General features: G+C 38.5%; 2 protein-coding genes across 21 annotated transcripts in view; one reads left to right on the forward strand and one right to left on the reverse strand.

Annotated features, from left to right (window-relative positions):
- ZC3H14 (zinc finger CCCH-type containing 14) overlaps positions 1–4533 on the forward strand; it is a 51007-nt gene extending 46474 nt beyond the window's left edge. For 8 of the 16 annotated variants that reach the window (XM_008958166.4, XM_003832746.6, XM_034937976.2 and 5 more), the window contains 4 exons: positions 239–375; positions 684–775; positions 1835–1941; positions 2759–4533. In XM_008958166.4, coding sequence (XP_008956414.1) covers positions 239–375; positions 684–775; positions 1835–1941; positions 2759–2765 — 343 coding nt within the window. In that variant the 3' untranslated portion in view covers positions 2766–4533. The remainder of the gene's footprint in view (positions 1–238; positions 376–683; positions 776–1834; positions 1942–2758) is intronic. The other 8 variants (XM_008958164.4, XM_034937977.2, XM_008958167.5 and 5 more) reach the window with 1 other exon arrangement.
- Positions 4534–6045: 1512 nt separating this feature from the next.
- EML5 (EMAP like 5) overlaps positions 6046–25147 on the reverse strand; it is a 180804-nt gene continuing 161702 nt past the window's right edge. For 3 of the 5 annotated variants that reach the window (XM_014347688.4, XM_063596357.1, XM_034937974.2), the window contains 11 exons: positions 18653–18826; positions 17845–18053; positions 15975–16132; positions 13600–13714; positions 12113–12301; positions 11760–11932; positions 9658–9820; positions 9241–9344; positions 7735–7888; positions 7154–7254; positions 6046–6866 (listed from right to left, as the gene is read on the reverse strand). In XM_014347688.4, the coding sequence (XP_014203174.2) occupies positions 6830–6866; positions 7154–7254; positions 7735–7888; positions 9241–9344; positions 9658–9820; positions 11760–11932; positions 12113–12301; positions 13600–13714; positions 15975–16132; positions 17845–18053; positions 18653–18826 (1577 nt within the window). In that variant the 3' untranslated portion in view covers positions 6046–6829. Of the gene's footprint in view, positions 6867–7153; positions 7889–9240; positions 9345–9657; positions 9821–11759; positions 11933–12112; positions 12302–13599; positions 13715–15974; positions 16133–17844; positions 18054–18652; positions 18827–25147 lie in introns of all 5 variants that reach the window. The other 2 variants (XR_010109831.1, XR_008620952.1) reach the window with 1 other exon arrangement.

Genomic DNA, 25147 nt, shown 5'->3' on the forward strand with positions numbered 1-25147 from the left:
TTTCTTGGTGGCTTGGCTTGAGTTAAAAGCCTGTGTTTGTGTTATCCCAAGCTTTGGAATAAATGATTGTGTCCTATTTTGATATATGGTCTTATTTTAAAATATTCTTTTTGTTGCTGTTTTTTTTGCATTTCTCAAAACAAGTAGTGATGGGGAGTGTAAAGAGCCCTTTTATACACAAAACTAATAATGCATTGAGAAGATTGAATATGAAATATGCTTTTTTTTTGTTTTGTAGAGCCTTCCCCAATTGTAAATTTGCTGAAAAATGTTTGTTTGTTCACCCAAATTGTAAATATGATGCAAAGTGTACTAAACCAGATTGTCCCTTCACTCATGTGAGTAGAAGAATTCCAGTACTGTCTCCAAAACCAGGTGAGTGAGTGACTGTGCTACTACATTTGGGTAAAAAATATAAAATGGCATTTTGTGACTGTAAATGGAATTGAACAAACAAAAGATGGTTTCAGAAATAATTTTGGCAGGATCAGTTAATCCAACCAGTCTTTAAAGAGCAAGTGTGCCTATCTGTAGTATTCCGAAGTATTTTGACTAGTGAATATATAAACCTTACCATTCTAATTTAAAAATGGTTTTCACTTTCAAAAAAAACATCAGTAGACTGCATTAAAAATGGGTTTTCCAAACAGATTGGAGATCAGTCCTGGTTTTTATTTTGTTAGCAGTTGCACCACCAGCACCACCTTCCAGTAGTCAGCTCTGCCGTTACTTCCCTGCTTGTAAGAAGATGGAATGTCCCTTCTATCATCCAAAAGTAAGAACTTCTATTTTCTCAAAAATCAATTTAGTGACAACATCTCAATTTCCTCATTTAACTTCTTTTTTGTCAGAGTCACTACACTGGTGCAAAAGTAATTGCGATTTTTGCCAGTAAAACTATTAAGTTGTTCCTCGTCACTGAACCTCCATCTGGCCCCTTAGGCCAAGTGGTCTGAAACTGTTCAATGTTAGTATCCCAAGCACTCAGTGGGGGGAAGCATATCTTTGCTGGTCACATTTTCCATTATTCCCTGCATTTAAGTATATGGATGGGTTTTAGCGGGGGCTGGGGGGCAGTTTGAACCTAATGTCAGAACTGAGATGAAGAAATCCAGTAGGTACTGCTTAAAACCATCCAAACTTGTACTGATGATGGTTGATGAATCTCCAGATGTTTAGTTGGTCAAAATGAATTATCTCCTTCTTGCCCCGGTAGCTTGAGGACCATATGAAGGCCTTCACTTGCCCCCATCTGTAACTGGGCGTAGATGAGGGTACTCAGTGAAGAGTGTAAGGGATAATTAGAAGTTTTTGTGGTATGCTAAACTACCTTTTGAAATTGTACTTGCTGTGATTCTTTGACTAGAATTTTGTGTCTCAAGGTTAAGTCCATTTTTCAAGGCTTCACTAGTATTAAAATGGTCCTTATAGATGGAATCTCTTACTCTGTTAATGGTTAGGGTGGGCTGGTTATTGTCTCCTAAGTTGTATGTTGGCCAGGTGAGGTGGGTCAGGCCTGCTCTCCTAGTACTTTGGGAGGTAGAGGCAGAAGTGGAAGGATAGTTTGAGCCCGGGAGTTTGAAACCAGCCTAGGCAACATTTAAGAGACCCCATCTCTTAAAACAACAACAACAAAAAAACAAAACAAAACAAAAAAAAACAGGCTTGGTAGCACACGCCTGTAGTCCCAGCTACTCAGGAGACTGAGGCAAGAGGTCATGCCACTTCACTCCAGCCTGGGTGACAGAGTGAGACCCTGTCTCAAATAATAAAATAATGTGTTTACTTATATTAGCCTTGTGGATATTGTTGAAGCTCTGTTATCTCTATTCAGCATTGTAGGTTTAACACTCAGTGTACAAGACCGGACTGCACATTCTACCATCCCACCATTAATGTCCCACCACGACATGCCTTGAAATGGATTCGACCTCAAACCAGGTAAACATTCAAATTCGTTTTTCTCATGTCAGTTCAAATTCTTTTTTCTAATTTGCAGTTTCTTAATTTATAAGCACACAAAATTGGAAACTAGACTGTTACTTTGAATTTTTTTCTTTGCTGTTTAATTATACAAGGCTCCTTTGGCAAAATAATTTACTACATGGGCTAAATTTTACATTATCCAGTGGTTACTTTTTTAACCTAGATTATCTTGCTCTGTTGCCCAGGTTGGAGTGCAGTCACACTATCATAGCTCACTGCAGCCTCAAACCCCTGGGTTCAATCCATCCTCCCACCTCAGCCTCCCACTTGTAGCTGAGACTACAAGCGTGTGCCACTATACCTGGCTAATTTTTTTTATTTTAAGTAGAGATGGGGTCTTGAACTCCTGAGCTGAAGCGATATCCTTCCACCGTGGCCTCCCAAAGTACCAGGATTACAGGCATGAGCCACCACACCCAGCCAGATTTTAACTTCTCATTATATACTACGCAAACATATACTAAGGCCAGCAGGAGTATATATATGTGTACTGTACTTGAATTTCACATCCATTTTCTTCGACATTAGCAACTGGGAAATACTGAAAGGAAGTTTCAAAATATTTTAGTGTGGCCAGAAAATTTAATTACATATGGTATTATCTTTTATCTACCTGACATAATTGAATTATTTTTAAAAATCTGCCATTTATATTGTAATCTTATGACCAAATATTTATTGCTTAAAACTAGTCAACTTTTTAAACTGAGATATATGGTATATATGGATACAAAGCAGATAATTAAAACAATTTTTGGTTCTGTTCATTCAGCGAATAGCACCCAGTCCTGCCTGGCAGAAGATCATGCAGTTTGGAAGTTTTCATGTACTGATGAAAGATACTCTACAGAACTTGTCAAATCTTTGAAACTTGGAATATATTGCTTTCATAATATGAAGTTTTATTGCCTATCTATCTATCTGAAGTGTCTAATTTTTCAAGTTTGTAAGTTTATTACGTGGTTTTAACATTGGGTGTTTTTGTTTTGTTTTTACTATGAAAAGACAGCTTAAGGAAGAGCTAAATTCTGTTAAAATATTTGGGGCATGTTTGTGCACTGCTGTTGTGAGGATCAGCATATGAAATTGACATCATGGTTAGTCATGGTACTGCAGCTTAGGGGGCTACACGGTTGCTGTGTGAGTGGAGAGATGCAGTGAGGCAGTTGTCATTATTCTAAAAATTGTACTACTTTCACTTTTCCCAAAGATTATATAATGTTCATAATCCACCATGAAAACAGCATTGGCCAAAGGTACTGAGGCTGCTTAAAATATTCAATTCTGCTTTTTAATTTTTAAGTGAATTTAGTTTGAAAAGCATGATTATACAGGCCTCTCAGGCTGAGTGCTACTTTGGTAAAGTTCCCAGTTTTCCTGCCTTCTGTGACAGGATGAATGAGGTGGGTATGGACGGTGGAGGCAGCTGGAATGGCAAGTGCAGAAAATAGGAACAGTTCTATACAGTGCTCTCATTTACTAATAACATAATGCCTTCTAAATAATTTTTTTGGGAAACTACATTATCACAAAATTATACAAATTTTTTTACAAGTATTTACATACTGTATCTGAAAACAGACTTTAAAGTCACAAGATTATAAATGTACATATGTATTCTCACATTCTGAAAAATAACATTCTCAGAATCCACAGAAAATATACTTAGTTACTACTGAAGATAATTTTTGAAATGTAAAAACTAGATTTAAATAGTATATTTTAAATGACAGAACTATAATTACAGAGATCAGATCAGATAGGTAAACTGCAAGATAGGATGAAACTTTTGGCCTACTGTATTACTTACAGAGTTTTTTTGTGTGTGGTTTTTAAAACTGTTAAGGCAAGAAGTGTCAAATGCTTTAGAGTTAAATAACAGATCACTGATTTCAAAGACTTGGTGTATAGTGTTAAAAATTAAAGCTTAAAAGGTGGTTAGAAAAGTGGATTAATGCAAAAGGGGTAATAAAGACTGCAACATTCTCAGGACCAAATTAAACTGCTAAAAAAAAAAAAAAAAGTTCATTGACTTGCTTAGTCGTATACCCAAATGATGATAAACCTACATGTGCAAAGGCTCACGTTTAAGATAGATTGTCAAGCCAGCAGTCTACTGTTGTGTTGCCATTGCTTTTCCATTGGGAGAAGAATTAATTAATTAACCAACCAGTCATTAAACCATTTGGTAAGCTGCACTTTGCTGTGCTGATCCCACAGGAAAGGCTTGAAACACGAGAAGCAGCAAAGACAGAGCACACAAGTGCATAAGGCTATTGTCTTCGGCTTGGGTGAAATGACAGTTCCTCTTCATTCTAAAGGTTTACTCCATTGAATTTAAGGCATTTGTTCATTCCAGTGTTGAGATGCTTTGCATCTCTGCAGAAGAAATGTATTTTAAATTGTTTAAATATCTGGAAATACTTTTAGCTATCATTTATAAAGATAGTTTTGTTCTCAGTTTCACTATAAATTATAGAACAAATGGGAAACAAGGGTTTAATTTAGTTCAGCCATTTTACAAGGAAATAAAATACTAAAATCTGATTGTTTTTTGCTATTTAATAGACACTGCCCAGACACATATTTAAGAGTTTAATCTTTCAGTTGCTATGGCTTATGAACAAGCTAAGGTTGACCATAAAACATTTGTTGGATGACGTGGTTTAAAATGATCACCACAAAAAGGGACCACAAAAAAACGAAGGAAATGAGCATGGTTGGCGATTGGAAGCAAGGGTACCAGAGGGCACAGTGTGCTTTGGCATGCATTTTATACATAAAATGAATGGAACAAAAGGTGCCAGAAGTCCCAGGTTACACAATCAGGAGCTTAGATACTGCACACAAAAATAATTATCTGGGTTAAAAAAGTAAACATAGGGCAGATTCTATATGGCCTATCATGTTTCTTCACCTTCCCCTCGTTGCTGGCTGATACAGCAAGGTGGTCAGCTGATGACTACTTAGTCAATATGACCTTTAGTCGTGAAACTGACAGCAGCAGTGATTAAGGCTGACTTAATCAGGTTGGCCACTTTGAAGGACAGAAATGCAGTGGAAACAGTTTTATTCTATGTAGTTTACATGCTTAAGGTTACAGAGTTTCTACCTGCACTGTAATGGAAATATAATTTCTCTGTAGCCAAAAGCTGGCAAACTTGACCCAGAGGGAAAATTTAAAACTGCAGCAGGCTCAAATGTAGAGTATTTTTCTTTTTATGGGCAGGTTGTTCAGGGATTTTTTTTCCCCCTTTAATTTATTGACTGACTGTAAATACATGAGTAGAAACTTAATAGTCATGTATTTCAAAATTTGGCTTAATTTAGGAGAATCCACTGATGAACAAGTACCAACTTACGTTTCAAGCTTCTTAGCCCCATAATCAGTCCTTCAGCCACAGCTATTTAGAGCTTTAAAACTACCAGGTTCAATCACTGGTTATGCTTTCTGTGATGTAATTTAGTCATTTCTATTTTTACTATTAACCAAGTATTAGACACAGAAAATAGGTATTAAGAATCTTCATATATCCTGTCAGACCAAATGGGATTCCAGGAACCTAAAGCAATCTATTATGCTATAAAGATAATTAACACATTAAAAACTCATAGGGTCAATACAGCATCTTAAACCTCACACTTAGAAAAATATATTTTTAAATAGTCTACATAATTTTCAATCTTCAGGAAACTACAGATAGGCTAGACAGCGAATTCCTGAATGATGAGTAGTGATCTTTGGCAGCATTTAAAGTGAAAAGAAATAAGGATCTAAGAATTCAGCCCTAATCCACTAAAAAAAGGAATTCTAACTGACAAGTTTTTACAAATGGAGTTGGGCTCATTCATTTTGGAAATAAACCTATGGAGTGGCACACATCTAAACAAATTTTCCCAATAGAAAAAAGGCTATAAAAATTTTATTCCAAGAGTAATTGTATAATGTTGTATATGTGAATTTAACACTTTTGTTTACATGTTAAACAAATGTGTATATATTAGACTACATTAAATATGCAATTCTTTCTTCCAGTTAAATACTGTTGCTCCCTAAAACCCTTACATTGTACACCATTGGGAATGATTGTTCATCATACTACTTTTCCATTAGTGAGGCTACAGTTATGTTTTAAATGTGCGATTACAGAGATGGCATCTGAACATAAACTGATGGCTCGAAAATGAAAATGGAAATGTAGCAGCCATATACTCCTAACTTTGGATCTGTTCCTGAATTCAAAACTACTAGGAGAAAAGTGTCCTTTATAAAAAAGGACCTTATTAATGCCTAAAAAACATCATATTCTCTAGGAAAGCTTGTGTCTGTTTCCTTAGGGAAAATGTTTGCCTTTTAAAAACTGTGATCCTTTAGGATGATCATGACTTTCCCTTTCCTTATGGAAATGCAAGAATAAAATATTTCATTAAACAATGAACCTTGAAAATAAAATATAAACATTAAGAAACCATTTTGCTAAAAAGATAATGAAAATTATCCAAATTGGGTTTTTGAGTTCTTCTGTAAAGAGTGCTCTACCCTAAATTTTCCCAGCAGGTCTGCCGAAATCACACACTTCCCAATACAGGGGGACTTGGCCTTTACCATCAAGTATTCGATCCTTCCTTGAAATGGCATTATCTGGCAGTGTATGGATTACGGATTATACCCAGTGCATATAGCAAATATTTTGAACAGTCTTTCACTATTTTGATGATTCTGGGCATTTCTCCCTGTTACAGTCTTGGGTTAGCACCACTTGACCATGCAGGGTTGGGTTTTGGTTTTTCTTCTCTGTAATTCTGGTCTCAAAGTTAATTTCTGTAGTCATCTCAGCATCTCTCAGTGAGGTGTATGTACACATTTCCAGACAAATAAGCTGCAATCAGAGAAGAAAATTGCAGGGAGTTAATTATGTTTTTAGATTTTCATAACAGTTTAATATTTTTCAGTTGCGCTTTCAGGTTACATGTGTAATATTTTTCCTCTTTAACTCCTTTTATTCTGTATTTGCATAAATATGAGATTCTGAAGAGCCATCTGGTTATACTACCTTCTACTAATGTTGACTAGCTGATTTCATAAACCAAAGCTGTAGGAGTTGTTGTATTAAGTCTCTTAACTAGTAACATAGTCTGCTCTTCATGGGCTGAGAAAGTTACTAACCTGCAGTCATCACCTCCAGCACTAACAACATGTCGATCACCACTGGTAAATCGAATATTTGTCACATGGGGCGAATGACCCAAGAACCTTTTGTGTTTTGCCTAAAAAACAATGACAGACAAGCTCAGGGCATTTGGTGCACACAGAAGTCAAAGGCTCTTAGGAACTATAATCTCTATGACAAGAGCTGTGGAGAGAGTAAGGAGTTAGCACCGCAGCCAGTGATTAGAATGCTTTTCAGCATGAGTAGTGGATCTGCAAAACCAGGCTGTGTGGGCAGTCAGATGTCTCCAGGTACTCTGACCATTTTTCTCTAAGGAAAAGCATTTGAAATTTGATAACTGATTATAGGTTTGGTGAAAAGCTAATTACAGCTTTTGTAGGATGGTTCCAAAGATGATATTACTCGAGGGAGAGGATTTGTTTCTAATAGCTTTTATTTCAAAGTAAATAGATTTAGAAAGTTTGGGGAAAAATTTAGAAATTAGGACAAAACATTTTAAATATATGGGGAAAAGTGCTGATGATAAGATATCAAAATTAGGAGTAAACTGATAATAGTAAACAAAACACAAACTTACAAATTTTTCTGGACATGGGAAGTCAAATAACTTAACCATGCCAAAGTCATCTCCTGTAACAAGACTGATTCCTGAATGAGATACACAGGCACAGTTGACATCAGCTTTCTCAGCATGTCTGGACCAGATTCCCAAAACCTCATCTCCTAGAATACTAGAGGGAAGGAACAAAAGAAAACTCATTATGGCAAGTGCGGGCAGGTTGACTATATTCAAAAAGTTTCTTGGCAATTAATCTCTAAGTACCCTATCATGTTACTTAAAATACAGGAAGTAAATTATGGTAAGTTAAGTTGTTTGGAGACCTGAATTTCATCAGGATATCAACTCCTGCCTTTTAAAAATGACATTTTATAATTTGAAGGGTTTCTAGATTAATCTTTTTAAGATTAAAGTAGTACTTTACGAAAACTGATAGAACTATTTTTTCTTTTTTTTTTTGAGACGGAGTTTTCGCTCTTGTTACCCAGGCTGGAGTGCAATGGCATGATCTCGGCTCACCGCAACCTCTGCCTCCTGGGTTCAAGCAATTCTCCTGCCTCAGCCTCCCGAGTAGCTGGGATTACAGGCATGCGCTAACGTGCCCGGCTTATTTTGTATTTTTAGTAGAGACAGGGTTTCTCCATGTTGGTCAGGCTAGTCTCGAACTCCCGACCTCAGGTGATCACCTCCGCTCAGCCTCCCAAAGTGCTGGGATTACAGGCTGAGCCACCACGCCTGGCTGAAAACTGATAGAACTATTTTTCAAATTAAAAGTGCTACTTGGCTGGGTCCAGCAGCACATACCAGTAATCCCAACATTTTGGGAGGCTGAGGCAGGAGGACTGCTTGAGGCCAAGAGTTTGAGACCAGCCTGGGCAATATTGTGAGATCCCTATCTCTACAAAAATAAAAATGACTTATGACATAGGAATTAAAAAAATTTCAGAGATGGGGTCTCGCTATGTTGCCCAGGCTGGTATCAAAACTTCTAGGCTCAAGTGATCCACCTCGGCCTGCTGCATCAGAGATTACAGGCATGAGCCACTATATGCCTGGCTGATACAGGAATTTGATGGCATTTTTCATTGGCCAAAAAAATGGATAGTCATGGTTACCTGTCATACAGCCAGAAAATTTGAACAAATTTGGAAGCTTTGACTTCTAATAGATTCAAGATAGCATTCCTTTAGATAGAGAATTAATAACAGTTGCTTAACAGCACCCAATACCTTTTTGCCAGTCATTAAATTTAGCATTAAGAAAAATATCAGGGTATCTTTAAAGTTAAAACTTTGATTTCCTTAAAAAAAAAAAAAAACGTGATAAATCATGGAAACTGATAAAACATGGAAATATATTCAATAAAAAGGGGTCCCAACATGAACATACCATTTCAAAATATGGTAACAAAAACTTGAAACTCAATTACTATTCCTTATTGGAATGGCTCTAACAGTTCAGAAATAGGATTTTCTAACTGGCCTTCAAAGTCAGTTCTTGCCTTGTGAATATATAAGTATTTACCTAGTCCATGTGGCCCAAGTAATTCTGTCAATAGCGGCATGATCCATAAGATGTTTTCCTGAAGGCACTTCATAGACATGCCGTTTATAGCAGCCACTAGAGACCTTTTTCATCAGATTAAAATGGGACAAGAATTCCATTAGGTGAGAGACAAAATCCACAGGGGGTTTACAGAATACTAGCATATTGCTACTTGATTTACATGTCTAACATTATTAAGTATGCAAAAGATCACTACAAAAACTTGAGAAAAGCACTGATAAGTGGGGGAGGAAAGGGGAGCTGTAGGTCAGAAGGTACAAAGGGAGGAGTTGAGAAGCTGGAGCTCTGGAGCTCAGGAACTTTAAATGCATTCACTAACACGAAATGTAAAAGCAGAAGAACTTGCCACCTGGGTATACAGTATTGGCACTGTACCTGGAGATAACTGCTATCTGCAGAGAAGTCCATTTGAATGACAAAGCTTGGAATGTCTTTGCAGTAGCTGATTCTGTTAAGAGTGGGGCCCAAGGTTAGGTCATAAAAATCCACTGAGTTCTCACTAGAACCTACTGCCAGATACCGGGAATCCGGACTAAATCTGAATCAAAACAAAACGTAAAAAGTATTAGACCACATGAAGTATTATAAATACTTAAGATCAGTGACTTTTCCTTTCTAGTTCTTAAAAGTAACGTGTGATAAGGCCTCAAATAGATTTACCTGACAGACACAACTGATTATGTATACTGAGATTGTCTGGGTTACATGAAATAAGGAAGCTTTATATTTTACTTAAATTTTAAATATTTCCCCAATTGTCATCTCCCAATTCCTTTAAAAACATCTAATGGCTTAAAAAAACTTTCTTAGGCCAGGCCCAGTGGCTCACACCTATAATCCCAGAACTTTGGGAGGCGGAGGCGGGCAGATCACCTGAGGTCGAGAGTTTGAGACCAGCCTGACCAACATAGAGAAACCCTGTCTCTACTAAAAATACAAAATTAGCCAGGCATGGCGGTGCATGCCTGTAATCCCATCTACTCGGGAGGCTGAAGCAGGAGAATCGCTTGAACCCAGGAGGCACAGGTTGTGGTGAGCCGAGATTGCGCCATTGCCCTTCAGCATGGGCAACAAGAGCAAAACTCCAACTCAAAACAAAACAAAACAAAATTTAATTTTTTAAATAGAGGCGGGGTCTCACTATGGTCCCAAACTCCTGGCCTCAAGCAATCCTTCCCCCTTGGCCTCCCAAGGTACTGGGATTACAGGTGTGAGCCACCACACCCAGTCAGAACATCTCAGCTTTTAAAAGCCATTAGCATTACATAATTAATAAGCTAACAATTCATTAAGATAGTTTTCTTCCATCTGGAAAAAACGTCTTAATATTAAGCAAAGAACACAGCCCAGCTTAACTAACCTCCAGTTATTAAGGTGAAATGACACAAGTTGAATCTTGGAAGAAGAATTTTTTTTTTTTTGAGACGAAGTCTCGCTCTTGTCTCCCAGGCTGGAGTGCGATGGCGCAACCTCCGCCTCCCAGGTTCAAGCGATTCTCCTGTTTCAGCCCCCTGAGTAGCTGGGATTACAGGCGCCTGCCACCACGCCCGGCTGATTTTTGTATTTTTAGTTGAGATGGGGTTTCACTATGTTGGCCAGGCTGGTCGAGTACTCCTGACTTCAGGTGATCTGCCTGCCTCGGCCTCCCAAAGTGCTGGGATTACAGGCATGAGCCACCGCGCCCGGCCTGAAGAACTTATTTAAAAGACAAAGTGAAATGCTATTTGCCTAGCAATCTTTGGAGTCATATGGGACAATTCAGTCTCTTGAAATGGCCCATGAGTCTTACTGAGGTACGATAGAGACTTGTAAAAGCTAAGGGAAGCTACTGTTACTGTTTTATATATTGAAGTTCTGAGGAAGGTTTCATTGGTAAAAGGATTTTACTGATGAAAAGCGTACAAGCTTTTGACAGACCTAGATTCAATAATCTTATCTACTGATCACATAGAAGTACTCCGTAAACGGTAGCCACTGTTGAAAAATGCTTAAGCACTGAAAAACAAAGGTTTAAGAAACATTTAAATTAATTTGGATTCTGGAACATTTAATCAATAGGTATTGATTAAATTAATGAACTACATATTCCCAAACTGAGGTTACTAAGAGAAGATATGTTTGAAATCACAACTTCAGTTTTCCAGGGTGACAACTTTTGAAGGGCAGATAGCTCTCTTGTATTACAGTGGGAGATACCTCTTGGTGGGATGAACTTAATGGACATGGCTAAGTGTTAACATGAATTCATCAAACATTACCTACTAGTACTTGCTATTATAGTTGGTGCCCAGTGGGTTTATAATTTAGCAAGAAGAATTAAGTAGTATACAAACAGCCATATTTTAGCATACAATTTATAATATGGGAAATGCTACAGGCCCTGGGGACCTCTTTTTGAAGGCAAGGCTATGGAAAATTTTACAAATGGAAGTTAAATCAAGTATATACTAGAAACTCTATTCCATTTGTTCACTAACCTGATATCATGGATTGCACATCTCCTGTCTCTCTTCTTTCCCCATATTTTTAGAGAACTCACTAGTAAAATGATAAATTCTCCATTTTTCATTCCAATAGCCACCATGTCCCCTTCAGGGCTATAACACACAGTACGAGCAGCATGCCCCAAATTCACTTTGTTTAACATCTTCTGCATTTAAAAAAAAAAAAAAAGAGTCATAGGAAACATTAAGTGAAGTACTTCTAAATTATACCAGTTTCCCCTCAAAATGCTCAACAGAATTCTGGTAGTTCTTTACTAGCAATTTAGAACTTCCAACTTTTCTTTTTAGAAGTTGTAACCTCTTTTAAAAAAATTATCTGTACTTACTTTATCAGCAATATCCCAAAGTCTCACTGTCCCATCTTCTGCAGCAGAAAGGAAAAAATCCCTGGAAGGATGTGTTGCTAGTCCCCAGATTGGCCCATCCACATGACCGTTAACTAAAATATTACAAGCTGCATTTTTCTCTCCAACTTCGATTATTTCAGCATTCCTTGTCCCAACAAGGATCTTGCCCTGAAACACAAGCAGGACCAATACAGTGAATGTAATACAACAGCTGCTTTTCTTCTTCATAATATAAAAATGACCCTATTGACCTGCTTTCAGAGAACTTTTTGCTTTGAGCTAATCTAGTAGCAAGGCAGTCATTAGCTCATGCAAATTTTTCTATGACTACAGGCACACATCTATCTGTAAGCACACTGGGCTAGATTACATATTAGAGTCCATGCTACAGAATAGAACTTTTCTGTGGCAGTACACCTGGATTCTTCAATAATCAAAGTTTTTATTTGATAATCTCAGGATTTCCAAACTGGGGTCAGTGCAGTGGGATATAGGAAAAAATAATAGAATTTATTTTTTAGTTAAAAAGTAAAAGCTTAACTACAATTTAATATGCAGACTGAAGATAATATCCGTATGATTTATAAATACACTTAATAAGTACAAACACGCTCACAAATTTTCATAGGAGTTGTAGTTTTGAATTTTTATTTTGAAATTGACACATACATATCTATAGGGCATAGGGTAATACGCATAACCATCACCTCAGACATTTATCATTTCTTTGTGATGGAAACTTTCAAAATCCTCTCTTGTAAATACCTGAAAATACATAAATACGTGATTCTTAACTATAGTCATCCTACAGTACTACAGAATACTAAAACGTACTATTCCTATCTGGCTGTGTAAACTTGTATCCTTTAACCAGTCCTTCCCTATCCCCCTCCCCCTCCCCCTTCTCCGCCTCCAGTAACCACTATTCTACTCTCCACCTCTGTGGGATCAACTTTTTTAGTTTCTGCACAGGAGTGAGAACATGTATTTATCTTTCTGTGCCTGGCTTATTTCACTTCACATCATGTCCTCCAGTCTCATCCATGTTGCCACCAAGAATGACAGAATTTCATTATTTTTTATGGCTGAGTAGTATTTCATTGTTTGTTTACTGCAGGTTTTATCTAGGGAATGTGTTTTTTTTTTTAAAAAATGGAGACAGCTGTCCTAATATGAGTCAACTGCCAAGGGTTTTCAATTATGTCTACTAGAGTTGTTGAATTGGCAGATTCTAGAAAATATTGGAGGTTTACATACAGTATTTAGACAGAATAGCTTCCTAGCTTATGCACCACACTGGTGCTAACTTTGGCAAAGAAAGCAGCAAAGACAGAGTAATGTTGGCAAGCAAATCCATCGTTATGCATTATTAAGTATTGTTCATTAGGCTGCAAAGGGTGAGGGAATCACAGTAATAACCACTTTCTGTTTTCTGCTGCACTGTATCAGCTCATGGAACATCTTACTTTGCCTCTGCACACAGAACGAACACAATCTGTGGCTTGTCCTGTCTCAAGCCTGAAGGCACGGCACCGCCTCAGTTCCTGATCCCACAGTTTAACCGCTCCTCCTTCTTTTGACCTAAGTAAATAACCAAGCCAGAGTAAGTGTTCATTATTGGCTACTATAATTTTTATTATAAACAAATACCAAGTTATAAGCAGAATCTTTTTTTTTTAAAAAAGGCCCTGATGTTTATAATTTACTTCTAATATTCTTGTAAACTTTCTATGGCAATTTGAGGATATACTATATCTCAGTCAAAATAAACATCCAGTTTCAGTGAATTTTATTTTGAGAAATACTCTTTTTTTCTGACATGAGCATAATTTTATTTAGCCTCTACAATACATTACAATACATTATCCTCTCTCATAATACTTTTTTTTTTTTTAAGATGGAGTCTCGCTCTGTCTCCCAGGCTTGAGTGCAGTGGCATGATCTAGGCTTATTGCAACCTCTGCCTCCCAGGTTCAAGCGATTCTCCTACCTCAGCCTCCCGAGTAGCTAGCATTACAGGTGTGTACCACCACACCCAGCTAATTTCTGTATTTTTAGTAGAGATGGGGTTTCACCATGTTGGCCAGGCTGGTCTCAAATACCTTGACCTCAGCTGATCTGCCTGCCTCGGCCTCCCAAAGTGCTGGGATTCCAGGTGTGAGCCACTGTGCCTGGCCTCATAATACTTACTGATTAGGAAGATGTAAAAAAAAATTTTATTAAAAGGATAATGGAAATGTAAGGCAAAATAATAGAATTACAAATGCTATGCTACAGAGTTGATTTATTTATTTATTTTTTTGAGACAGAGTGTCGCTCTGTCACCTGGCCTGGAGTGCAGTGGTGTGATCTCGGCTCACTGCAACCTGTGCCTCCCAGGTTCAAGCGATTCTTCTCCCTCAGCCTCCCAAGTAGCTGGGATTACAGGCGTGCACCATCATGCCTGGCTAATTTTTGTATTTTTAGTAGAGATGGAGTTTCACCATATTGGCCAGGCTGATCCTAAACTCCTGACCTCGTGATCCGCCCACCTCGGCCTCCCAAAGTGTTGGGATTACAGGCATGAGCCACTGCAACTGGCCCAGAGCTTATTTTTGAAGGCCAAAACAGAAGCATATTTATTCCCTACCAGGTGTTAAAATATCTCACTGGAACAGTTTAGCAGGCTTCTAGTGAGTGGGGGTGTGCAGGAGTAAATGACGTGGAAAATACAAGTGTTGGAGGACGAAATAGAGCCCATTTATGGATTTTATTCCTGGAAGGGCTGAAAAATGTATTCCTTCCTTTTCTGCTAGATGAATTGCTTGTCTGAAAGCATGCCTATGTGCATTCTTCCTTTATGTAAAAGGCACAAATTCTGCGCTTGTGTTTAATTAACATATGTGGGTTCTTTCAATCCTGTATTGAAATGTACTTCTTAGTCAACTATATGTCACATTTTTTTTTGTTTTTGTTTTTGTTTTTTAAATGGGGTCTCACTCTGTCACCCAGGCTGGAGTGCAGTGGCAGCATCACAGCTCACTAAAGCCTTGACCTCCCCAGGCTCAAGTGATCCTCCCACCTCAGCCTCCTGAGTAGCTGGGACTACAGGCATGTACCACCACACCCGGCTAATTGTTGTTTTTTATAGCGATGGGGTTTCACCATGTTGCCCAGGCTGGCCTTGAACTCCTGGGCTCAAGCGATCCACCTGCCTCAGCCTCCCAAAGTGCTAAGATTACAGGTGTGAGCCACTGTGCCTGGCCTACATGTCATGTTTCAACATGCATATGACTATGTTGGTGACAAATCAAATCATAAGTATCTGGTTACTGTTGGGAGATTTGAAAATCACTCAGAAGAGACCTCTTCTCAAATTTTGAGGTCTTGTATAAAACAGTTTAAATTTGCCTCAAGCAAAAGGAAACAAGGCAGTTCTCTCTAGTTCCCTCATCCTTTTCTAAAGCAACAATGTGCATTCTACTCCTTAGAATGCATTCTGAACAAAAAGAGAGCAGGCAGTCAAAATACAACCCTGGCTCCAGATTCCCCCATGGGCCTCCTACTCAGCAAATACATACACAGGCATACAGACATTAAGAAAAGTAACTCAACTTGTAGGACAACTACCTATCCACACCTCAGAAAAAGTATCACCCCAACATGAAAAAAATTGGAAGCGAATTAAGACCAGAAATGAGAATCAAATAGAAGGCACATAAAAGGTAATAAAGGAGAAGCATATGAGGAGGAAGGTCGGAGAGGACACTCTGTGTAGCCTAGAAACAACTAGAATAATTAACTGCAAACCTCAGGTAGGTCACAAATGCATAAATATTCTGTGAAAAGAAAGAGGACTCACGGCCTTTCCTTTCCCCCAGTCACGATAAGTCCATCTCGCAGGGTGGTGTACATGGCAAACACAGGCCCGTTGTGAGCTCTCGCCACGATTCTACACAATATGTGATCTTTCCACACACAGACATCACCACTGATGGTACCTGTAAACGTCAAGTTATTCTGAAAAGGAGTGGGGGAGGGGGAGACAAACTCATCAAAAGTTCAAATAGAGTTTAAATAGATAATTTTCTATGTATGTGTAATGCTGTCTCACCCTTGATACAAAGAGCATGCATCGTGTAGTGGCAGCAGCACTGAATTCACGAGTCAGGAAACCTGAACGGGAGGCTTAGCTTTGTCAGGACCTTTTCCTTTCCAAGTCTGTTGCTTATTAGCTAGAATAACCTTAGACAATTCTTCCCTTCCAATTCTAACATACTATAATTCTAGGGTTTATTTTTTATTTTTTTGAGACGGAGTTTCGCTCTTTGTTGCCCAGGCTGGAGTGCAATGGTGCGATCTCAGCTCACCACAACCTCTGCTTCCCAGGTTCAAGTGATTCTCCTGTCTCAGCCTCCCAAGTAGCTGGGATTACAAGCGCCAGCCACCACGCCCGGCTAATTTTTGTATTTTTAGTAGAGACAGAGTTTCACCTTGTTAGCCAGGCTGGTCTTGAACTCCTGACTTCAGGTGATCTTCCCTCCTTGGCCTCCCTAAGTGCTGGGATTATAGGCGTGAGCCACTGTGCCCGGCCTGAGCCACGGTGCCTGGCCTGGTCTTATATTAAGAATACCCAAAATGTTCAACTGAAATTTGACATGGCACAAACATTTCAATGGTCTTTTTCTCAAAAATGTTTAAGTGTACTTAAATATTCTAAAATTATAACTTTTCCTGTAAGTATTGCATAATCACAAAAACAAAAAATGCACTTAGTTTTTCGATGCACCAAAGGATTTATACAGCCTAGCCAATGCAGGATATTAAAGGAAAGAGATGTGGATTGGAAGCCACAGGTCCAGATGAGATGGAATAAAGTGAGAGGAGAGCAGGTCTCCTGAACACCCTTCTGTCAGGGCCAGGAATTGTGCTATTTCCTTCTGTCTCACTACCTCCTTCTTCCCTCGAAGTAGAGACACTGGCCCAGAGCACTTCCAGCTGTATGATAAGCAGTATGTTAAATGATAAAAAGCAAAGGAAATCCTAAACCCTAGTACCACCTTAAATCATTCGAAAATCATGTTTCTTGATTTACCTTTCTCTCTGACAAATTTTTAGGACTATGAAGAACTACTAGGAAGACAGAAATTTTAGGATATTTAGGGTGACAATTAGAAGATTAAGGAAGGCTTTTGAGTATAACAGTAGTCCAAGGAATCAAATGTTCGTCATAATCCTTATTATGGTGGCTCATGCCTGTAAACCCAGCACTTTGGGAGGTCAAGATGGGAGGATCACATAGCTTAGGAGCTTGAGACCACCTAGGCAACATAGCGAAACCCTGTCTCTACTAAAAATGAAAGAAAAATTAGCCTAGCATGGTGGTTCCTGCCCTGTAGTCCCAGCTACTAAGGAGGCTGAGGATCACTTGAACCTGGGAGATGGAGGCTACAGTGAGCTATAATCGCACCATTGCACGCCAGCCCAGGCGACAGAGTGAGATACTGTGTCAAAAAAAAAAAAAAATCCTTTTCCCCCTCTCATTAACATTCTTTTCACTCCCTAATTTCTGAAATAACTAGATTTTTGAAAGATGAAATATATGCTTGACCAGGGCATGTAATGATTAGCAGATCACAGTATCATCTCAACAACATTCATGTGGCTGATGATCTAAGGCAAGAGAATGTAAAGTAGTCAAAGTCACACTATGTGCATTTTAAGAGACATACTGCACCAAATGCAATAGCGAGCATGGTCTGCATCCGGGCATCTTCCAGTGTGCTCAGTAGCCCTTTTTTGCTAAGAAGAGCTCTTCCTGCCAGGGTCCAGAACTTCACATGTTTTACTCCCACTGAGACAAACTGGGTATCTGAATCTGGTCGGAATTCTGCCACAAAAATACGTTGATTGTGACCAGCTCTGCTGGCAATTTTGGCACCTGACAAGATACAACAAAATTATCTAGGTTATTACAAGAACCAAGCTAATCAACAGCATCAAACAAATATGTAAAATACATAGTTCAAAAAACAAAGGCTTAGAAGAGAGGCCAATGGCCCCTGCTCTACTACCTAGCAATACATGATTTACAATTATTTGTGTATTGAGTCCTTTTCGCTTATCTTCGCTCCATTAACTTTTCTTTATATAACTTAAATGTTTTGTCTAAAGTGTGGTAGGTAATATTATCCTGCTGATCTGCCATTATCATTAGAAATATACATAATTTTCATAAGAATCTCCAAAACCAATCAAATCATTAATAATAAATACATAGTTTCTTGCTGGAAGAAAATAGCAGTGAATCATTTATAATACTAATAATGGTTTCATTCATTTATCTGTTCTGTGAGGTTACAGTTCCACTGGGCTTTTAAAGTGAAATATACCTACCGTACCACTGTGTACAGTATATTGCATAGGCCTACACTGAATGATTGTTTCAACCACCAACTTTAAGACGAATATTAAATACAGAATTCCTACTATCTTTGTATTCTTGTTTTTTTAAAAATCAAACACACAAAAGAATCCTACCTTCCTGCCATCTCCAAATGGTAATAGTATGTTCTGGGTCTAGTCCCACAGACAGCAATAGTTTGCCAGTAGCACTGAAGCTGACTGAACATACTCCCTTTGAATGGTAGCATCTTAGGATAGATAAAGTCTGCTTGTTCATTGCATCCCAGATGTGAATAGAAGGAGCTGTAGCTAAATAAAGATAGTATCAAAAAGTTGTAATCTACCTGTTATAAATATTTCTGTTTCTAAAGCTGATGCATATTCATCTCTGAAACATGGACAAATGTGTACCAAACAAAAACTGTACTTAACAAAGAACAGCTCAAAACTAAAACTAAATTTTAAAAAGGAAAAGGAGTTTTGGGGGTGGGGAGGAAAGAAAAGGAAAAAATATAGAACACTTCTTCAGGCTATATTCCAAATTGCACTTTTGGAAAAACAGCATTTAGACAAGCAAATCAGGCAATCTCAACTTTAAACAATTCAAAACAAATGCATGTTTTATGTATACTTTTAATCTTTATACAATTATATGGAGAACTATACAAATATTAAACAATAAATATTAAACACCAAGTATACATTCAGTACTGATGTTACCTGAAAGAGAAGTGAAAAGCAGACACAAATAGACAAAGGCAGTAGATAGGAAACCACCTGAATAGATCTCAAAAGAAATTTTCAACCATACAGATAGACATCTGGTAAAAAGCTAAGTTCATATCACTTTATAAGACATTTACTTAAAAAGGATTTCATGAGAAAGATAAAACTGCTAATCTTTTTAAAAATGTGGTTATTATTAATCTTGTGTAGCTTGTTTCTGCTGCTTAAAAAATTATCCCAGTTCTCCATATTTTCTAAATTAAAAAAATTATAGTTTTATATTTTCTTTTTTATGAACTGCACCCTATAAAAATGGATAGGTCAGTTCAGCAGTTAATTCAATCTCAGAACATAAGTACTTTTAATGAAGCAATAAAAATACTAAAGTGCATTTGCTTCAAATTATAAATGTTTTAGAAATAGAGAAACATTAAGACAAGCTGCCTTAAATCATTCAATGCAGAAATAAATGTTGGTCTCTAAAGAAAATATTCTGATAAGTTTAGATTATATTTTATACCATCTGCTATTTGTAATACACAATGATAAATTAAATCTGGCAGTTCTTCAAAGCAGTTAAAATATATTAAACCAGAGACTTAGAGTATCATTAAGTAGAAATTGTTCAAAGATTTATGCAACTGTAAAATATCAAAACTACATGGGAACATACATAAAAGTTTATCATATAATAAAATAGGTTATTTATGTTTGTAAAATTTATGACAATAATGTAAGTATTGAACTAAAATTAATATATTATTCATTCATTAAAAGTCAAAGTACCCCAAGGCATAGGTAAACTTAACCTCAATAAAGAATGTTAGGTGGCTTAAATTTAAAATGTAAATATATACCAGATCACTCTATACATTTTGCCAGTGATAAATATTATATAAATATTTTTATATGTTTACAAAATGCACCTCTAGGCAATTCACATGTTATATTTGCCAAATCATGATGAGGTAGACAATAGATTTTCAAGAAATATCACTAACTTTGCCTCCAAATTTAATATGCCACAAGTTTTAAAGTTTTATTTATCTAAATTTAAATAGCAAGTAATCTTAAATTCAATGACTGAGCTTCTCATATTTTTATAAAAAATTAAAGGAGATGGCAAGAAGGTGAAACCAGAATTTATGTTTTAAAACGTATAGGTACGTAAGGTAATGGAATTGTCACACACTTAGACTGTTCTAAACTTACATCAGTAACAGTATTTAAAACTAAAATTACTGCAAATTTTCAGGACCTCTCGAAGTTACTAAAGATGAAACTATGTTTATTAAGTATATTATATTTTCTCCTATCATTTGGAAATGGTCATTCCTGATGCTTGGGTAACACATAAACAATTCTTCCTCCACCTGTTCCAGGAGGCCATGAGGTATTAAGTACCTATCATGGCAGGCATGTTACTGGGGACATCGCATATTTTCTAATGCTTACCTTCTAGGTAGGTACGTTTTTTCCTGAATTCAGCCTCAGAGAAGATAACTGACTTGCCCTAATACAACTCAGAGCTGGGAGAGGCAGCACAGGTATGCCGTTCTCAGTATCCAGGTTCCACTCTTGCTCTTTTCCCCATATGTAGCTCCCTCCAGAAAATCAATCCCAGTAACTTTTCACTACCGTTTTTCACTCTTAGTTTCCAGTATAGAGATGCCATAAGTGTCTCTTTAAATTTTTAATTGGGTCTTACAAGAATCAAAGTTTTAAAGGATATTCTTTATCCCCTAGTTTGCCTTTGATGCAGTATAATAAAAACTGTATTTTTTTTTTTTTTTGAGATGGAGTTTCGCTCTTGTTGCCCAGGCTGGAGTGCAATGGCATGATCTCGGCTCACTGCAACCTCTGCCTCTGGGGTTCAAGTGATTATCCTGCCTCAGCCTCCAGAGTAGCTGGGATTACAGGCACCTGCCACCACGCCTGGCTAATTCTGTATTTTTAGTAGAGATGGGGTTTCTCCATGTTGGTCAGGCTGGTCTTGAACTCCCGGCCTCAGGTGATCTGCCTGCCTTGGCCTCCCAAAGTGCTAGGATTACAGGCATGAGCCACCATGCCTGGCCTAATAAAAACTGTATTTTAAAAGAAAATTTTAACATGGGTCATTAGGTATGCCAAGTGTATTTTGCCCTTTAGTCTCTGTAGTGAGTAACTCCTTACTGCATACTCAGCATCCATTACATCCTTTCTTCCTACCAAGGCTCCAGTTTTATTCAGGAATCTACTCCTTCCTAGAGCGTAAGTGATTCAGGGGAAACAAACTGCATGCTCAACTAATAAGTCTGAGCCCACTGTGATAATACTGCCTCCACTCCCAACCCAGACCTCAGTGATTAGTTTAATAACCCAGACTTAAACCAATCAGCACATGGTATTCCCCTAGTATCTTCTCAGTTCCCAGTTTGCTTTGTGTCCTCATGCAAAGTCAGGCTAAAATGACTCAGTCAGGCTAAACGGAAGGATTTTTAGGTCATGGCTCTGAAATGGATTTTTTTGCTTCTTTCCCACTGGATAACAGCAAGGAAGCACATAACTCCAATTGCTACTGCAGCCATTTTCATGACCACAAATGCAACCAGCCTTATCGGTGAAGCCAACACCGTGGATAGCAGAGCAGAAGAGACGGAAAGTCCCTGGGTTCTGGATGACATCATGAAACTCCTGAAGCAGCACACTCCGGAGGCTACCCTCCCTCTTCATTCTTGTGTGCTAAGGAATTTCCTTATCCTCTGCTGTAAAATGCAGACACCCACTGAAGTTATTTGATGGGCAACTGCCTGTCACTACAAATACTACCAGAGAGTGAGTTTTCTCTGCTTAATTGCCTTAAGGATCAAAAATATCAAATTCTGAGGTGCAGTCTTAGGAGGGCTGAAATTACTTTATCAGAGACAAAAGATATTCCCATAGTGTCCACTGAAAACATATCTAATGTATTCAATGGTAACTTTTCTTTTTTCTTTTTGAGACAAGGTCTCACTCTGTCATCCAGGCTGGAGTGCCATGATGTGATCATGACACACCGCAGCCTCGAATTCCTGGGCTCAATTGATCTACCTACCTCAACCTTCCGAGTAGCTGGATCTACAGGCACATGCCACCACACCCATCTAAGTTTTGTATATTTTTGTAGAGATGGGGTTTGCCATGTTGCCCACACTGGTCTTGAACTCCTGAGTTCAAGCAATCCACCCACTTCAGCCTCCCAAAGTGCTAGGATTGCTGGGCACGGTGGCTCACGCCTGTAATCCCAGCACTTTGAGAAGCTGAGGCGGGTGGATAACCTGAGGTCAGGAGTTCGAGACCAGCCTAGCCAACATGGTGAAACCCCATCTCTACTAAAAATACAAAAAGTTAGCTGGGCGTGGTGGCAGTCGCCTGTAATCCCAGCTACTTGGGAGGCTGAGGCAGGAGAATTGCTTGAACCCGGGAGGCAGAGGTTGCAGTGAGCTGAGATTGTGCCATTGCACTCCAGCCTGGGCAACAAGAGTGAAACTCCATCTCAAAAAAAGAAAAAAACAAAACAGAAAAACCCAAAGTGCTATGATTACAGGTGTGAGCTACTGCGCCCAGCTCATATCTCTTCTAATGTATTTATTCTCCCACATTGCAAAGTGACAATTTAAAATCTTTATCCTTGTTCCAACCTAATACCCATTCCCCACCTCCTCAATCTCAGTTGATGATACAGGGAAAATGGAAGTCATCAGACAGTACTTCCTTATTTTTCCATCCCCAAATCTACCAGTCTTCTTATATTTGTACAAGAAAGAATGTCCAATAAATTTCGCTCCTTATACCTGTGGATAATTTCTTCCTGTCAAACTGATTTCTCTCAAAGTATTCCCCATCCCATTTAGCTCACTGTTCAAGCAAAAAGTTCAACTGGCCTTGATTCCTCACTATGTCATACGCCCATACCCAATTAATCAGAAAGGATAACTGGCTTTACTCCAGAATACACCCCATATTTGTCTCGTTCTCTCCACATTCACTCCTGCCACCCTGCTTAACTGTTTTTTGCTTGGACTACTATAACGGCCCCCTAATTTTCCAATTTTCTCTCTTCCCCCTCTACATTCTCAATAATATAGTGAGAGTGGTTTTCTCAAAGTATAAATTCGGTCATATCACTCCCTTGTCTAAAATTCTCCAGTGACAGCCTCTGCACTTAGCATGAACCCAAACTCTTCTCCCTGAGCTACAGCATCCTGCATGAGATGACCACTATCCCTCTCTACATTCATCTCAGAGGCCTTCCTCCAGTCACACTGACCTTCCAGTTTCTTGATCCAGCCTCAGGGTTTATGCAGGAAAGATTTAATATAAGCAGGGTACTTGCAGGGTACCAAAAAGCAGTGCAAAGGCCCAAGGTTACTGTCATCAGAAGGGCCTGCTTGCTGGGCTAGCTCTTGGCCAGTGTGTAAGAACTTCTGAAGTGTTCTCCATGTTGACAAAGCTCTTTTGTCCACCTGGGGCGCTGAACACTTGCTTTCTTCAGGGCGTTTGGTATTTTGGTAGTTAAGGCTGGTCTTTATCCCTATGTGACCAACCCCCAATAAAAACTCTGGACTCTGAGACTTCAGTAGGCTTGCCTAGGCAGAAACACTTCATGTGTGTTGCTGGATTTGACTGCTGGAGGAAGAAGCAGGTTCTGTGTAATCCCTGGCACGAGGGTGTTGGAGAGACATAGAAACCCTGTAACTAGATGCTCCGGATTCCACCTCATATGTCTTTTCCCTTTTCTGTTCAATGTAATAAACTAAAGCCTTAAGTACCTCTGAGTCCTGTGATTTCTCCTAGTGAACTGCTGAATGTGTGGGAAGTCTTGGGACCCCTGAAACTGGTCTGAGCCTGCAGCCCCCAGATCATGCCTCAGCTATCTACTCCTGGCATAGCTGAATGTTACCACCTCTGAAAAAACAAATACTTTGTTTTATTGCCATCATCTCATTTATTGTTTTTAACACATTTCTTGCCATCTCATCTCAAATCATCAAGGTATTTTAGTTTTTCTTTTCTTTTTTTTTTTTTTTTTGTAGAAACAGGGTCTTGCTGTTGCCCAGGCTGGACTTGAACTCCTGGCCTCAAGTGGAACTCCTGTCTCAGCCTCCCAGAGTGCTGGGATTACAGGTGTGAGCCACTATACCCCACCTGTCATCTCATTTGATTACAATACAATCCATGCTTCACTGTGCCTTAAAAGTGTGATATTCAAAAACTATTTTTGTTTTTTGTACCCTTGTCTTGACATGATGGAGATTTACTAGTTAAAAACCAAAATAAAATAACAAGAGATAACAGATAGTGCTCAAAGTCTGTGAATTATAATTGTGTTACTGGAACTTGCAGAGTACCAAAAAGCAGTGCAAACAGATGAGTGTCATCTATAGCCTCTGTAGCTACTACACACCTCTGCCATTGTAGCACGAAAGCTGCCACAGAACATATATAACTTCATAAGCATGGTCGTGTCAAATAAAACTTTTATTTAAAATGCTTATACTTTTATTAAAGTGCTTAAAACAGTGCTGAGAACAGGGTCTCACTATGTTGCCCAGGCTGGTCTTGAACTCCTGGGCTCAAGTGATCCTCAGACCTTGGCCTTCCAAAGCACTGGGATTACAGGTGTGAGCTACCATGCTTGTCCAAAAAAACCATTACTATTACCACAGATTGAGTTCAGAATCATGACATTAAAATAATGTATTCTTCATTAAAAAAAATCCGCAAGTTTTTTATAGAGTAACAAGATACTTGATGATATGGTTTGGATGTATGTCCCTGCCCAAATCGCACATTGAATTGTAACCCCCGGTGTTGGAGAAGGGGCCTGGTGGGAGGTGACTGGATCATGGGGGCATATTTCCCCCTTGCTGTTCTTGTGATTGT

This window comes from Pan paniscus, chromosome 15 (genome assembly GCF_029289425.2).
Source record: "Pan paniscus chromosome 15, NHGRI_mPanPan1-v2.0_pri, whole genome shotgun sequence".
Classification (NCBI taxonomy): Eukaryota; Metazoa; Chordata; class Mammalia; order Primates; family Hominidae; genus Pan; species Pan paniscus.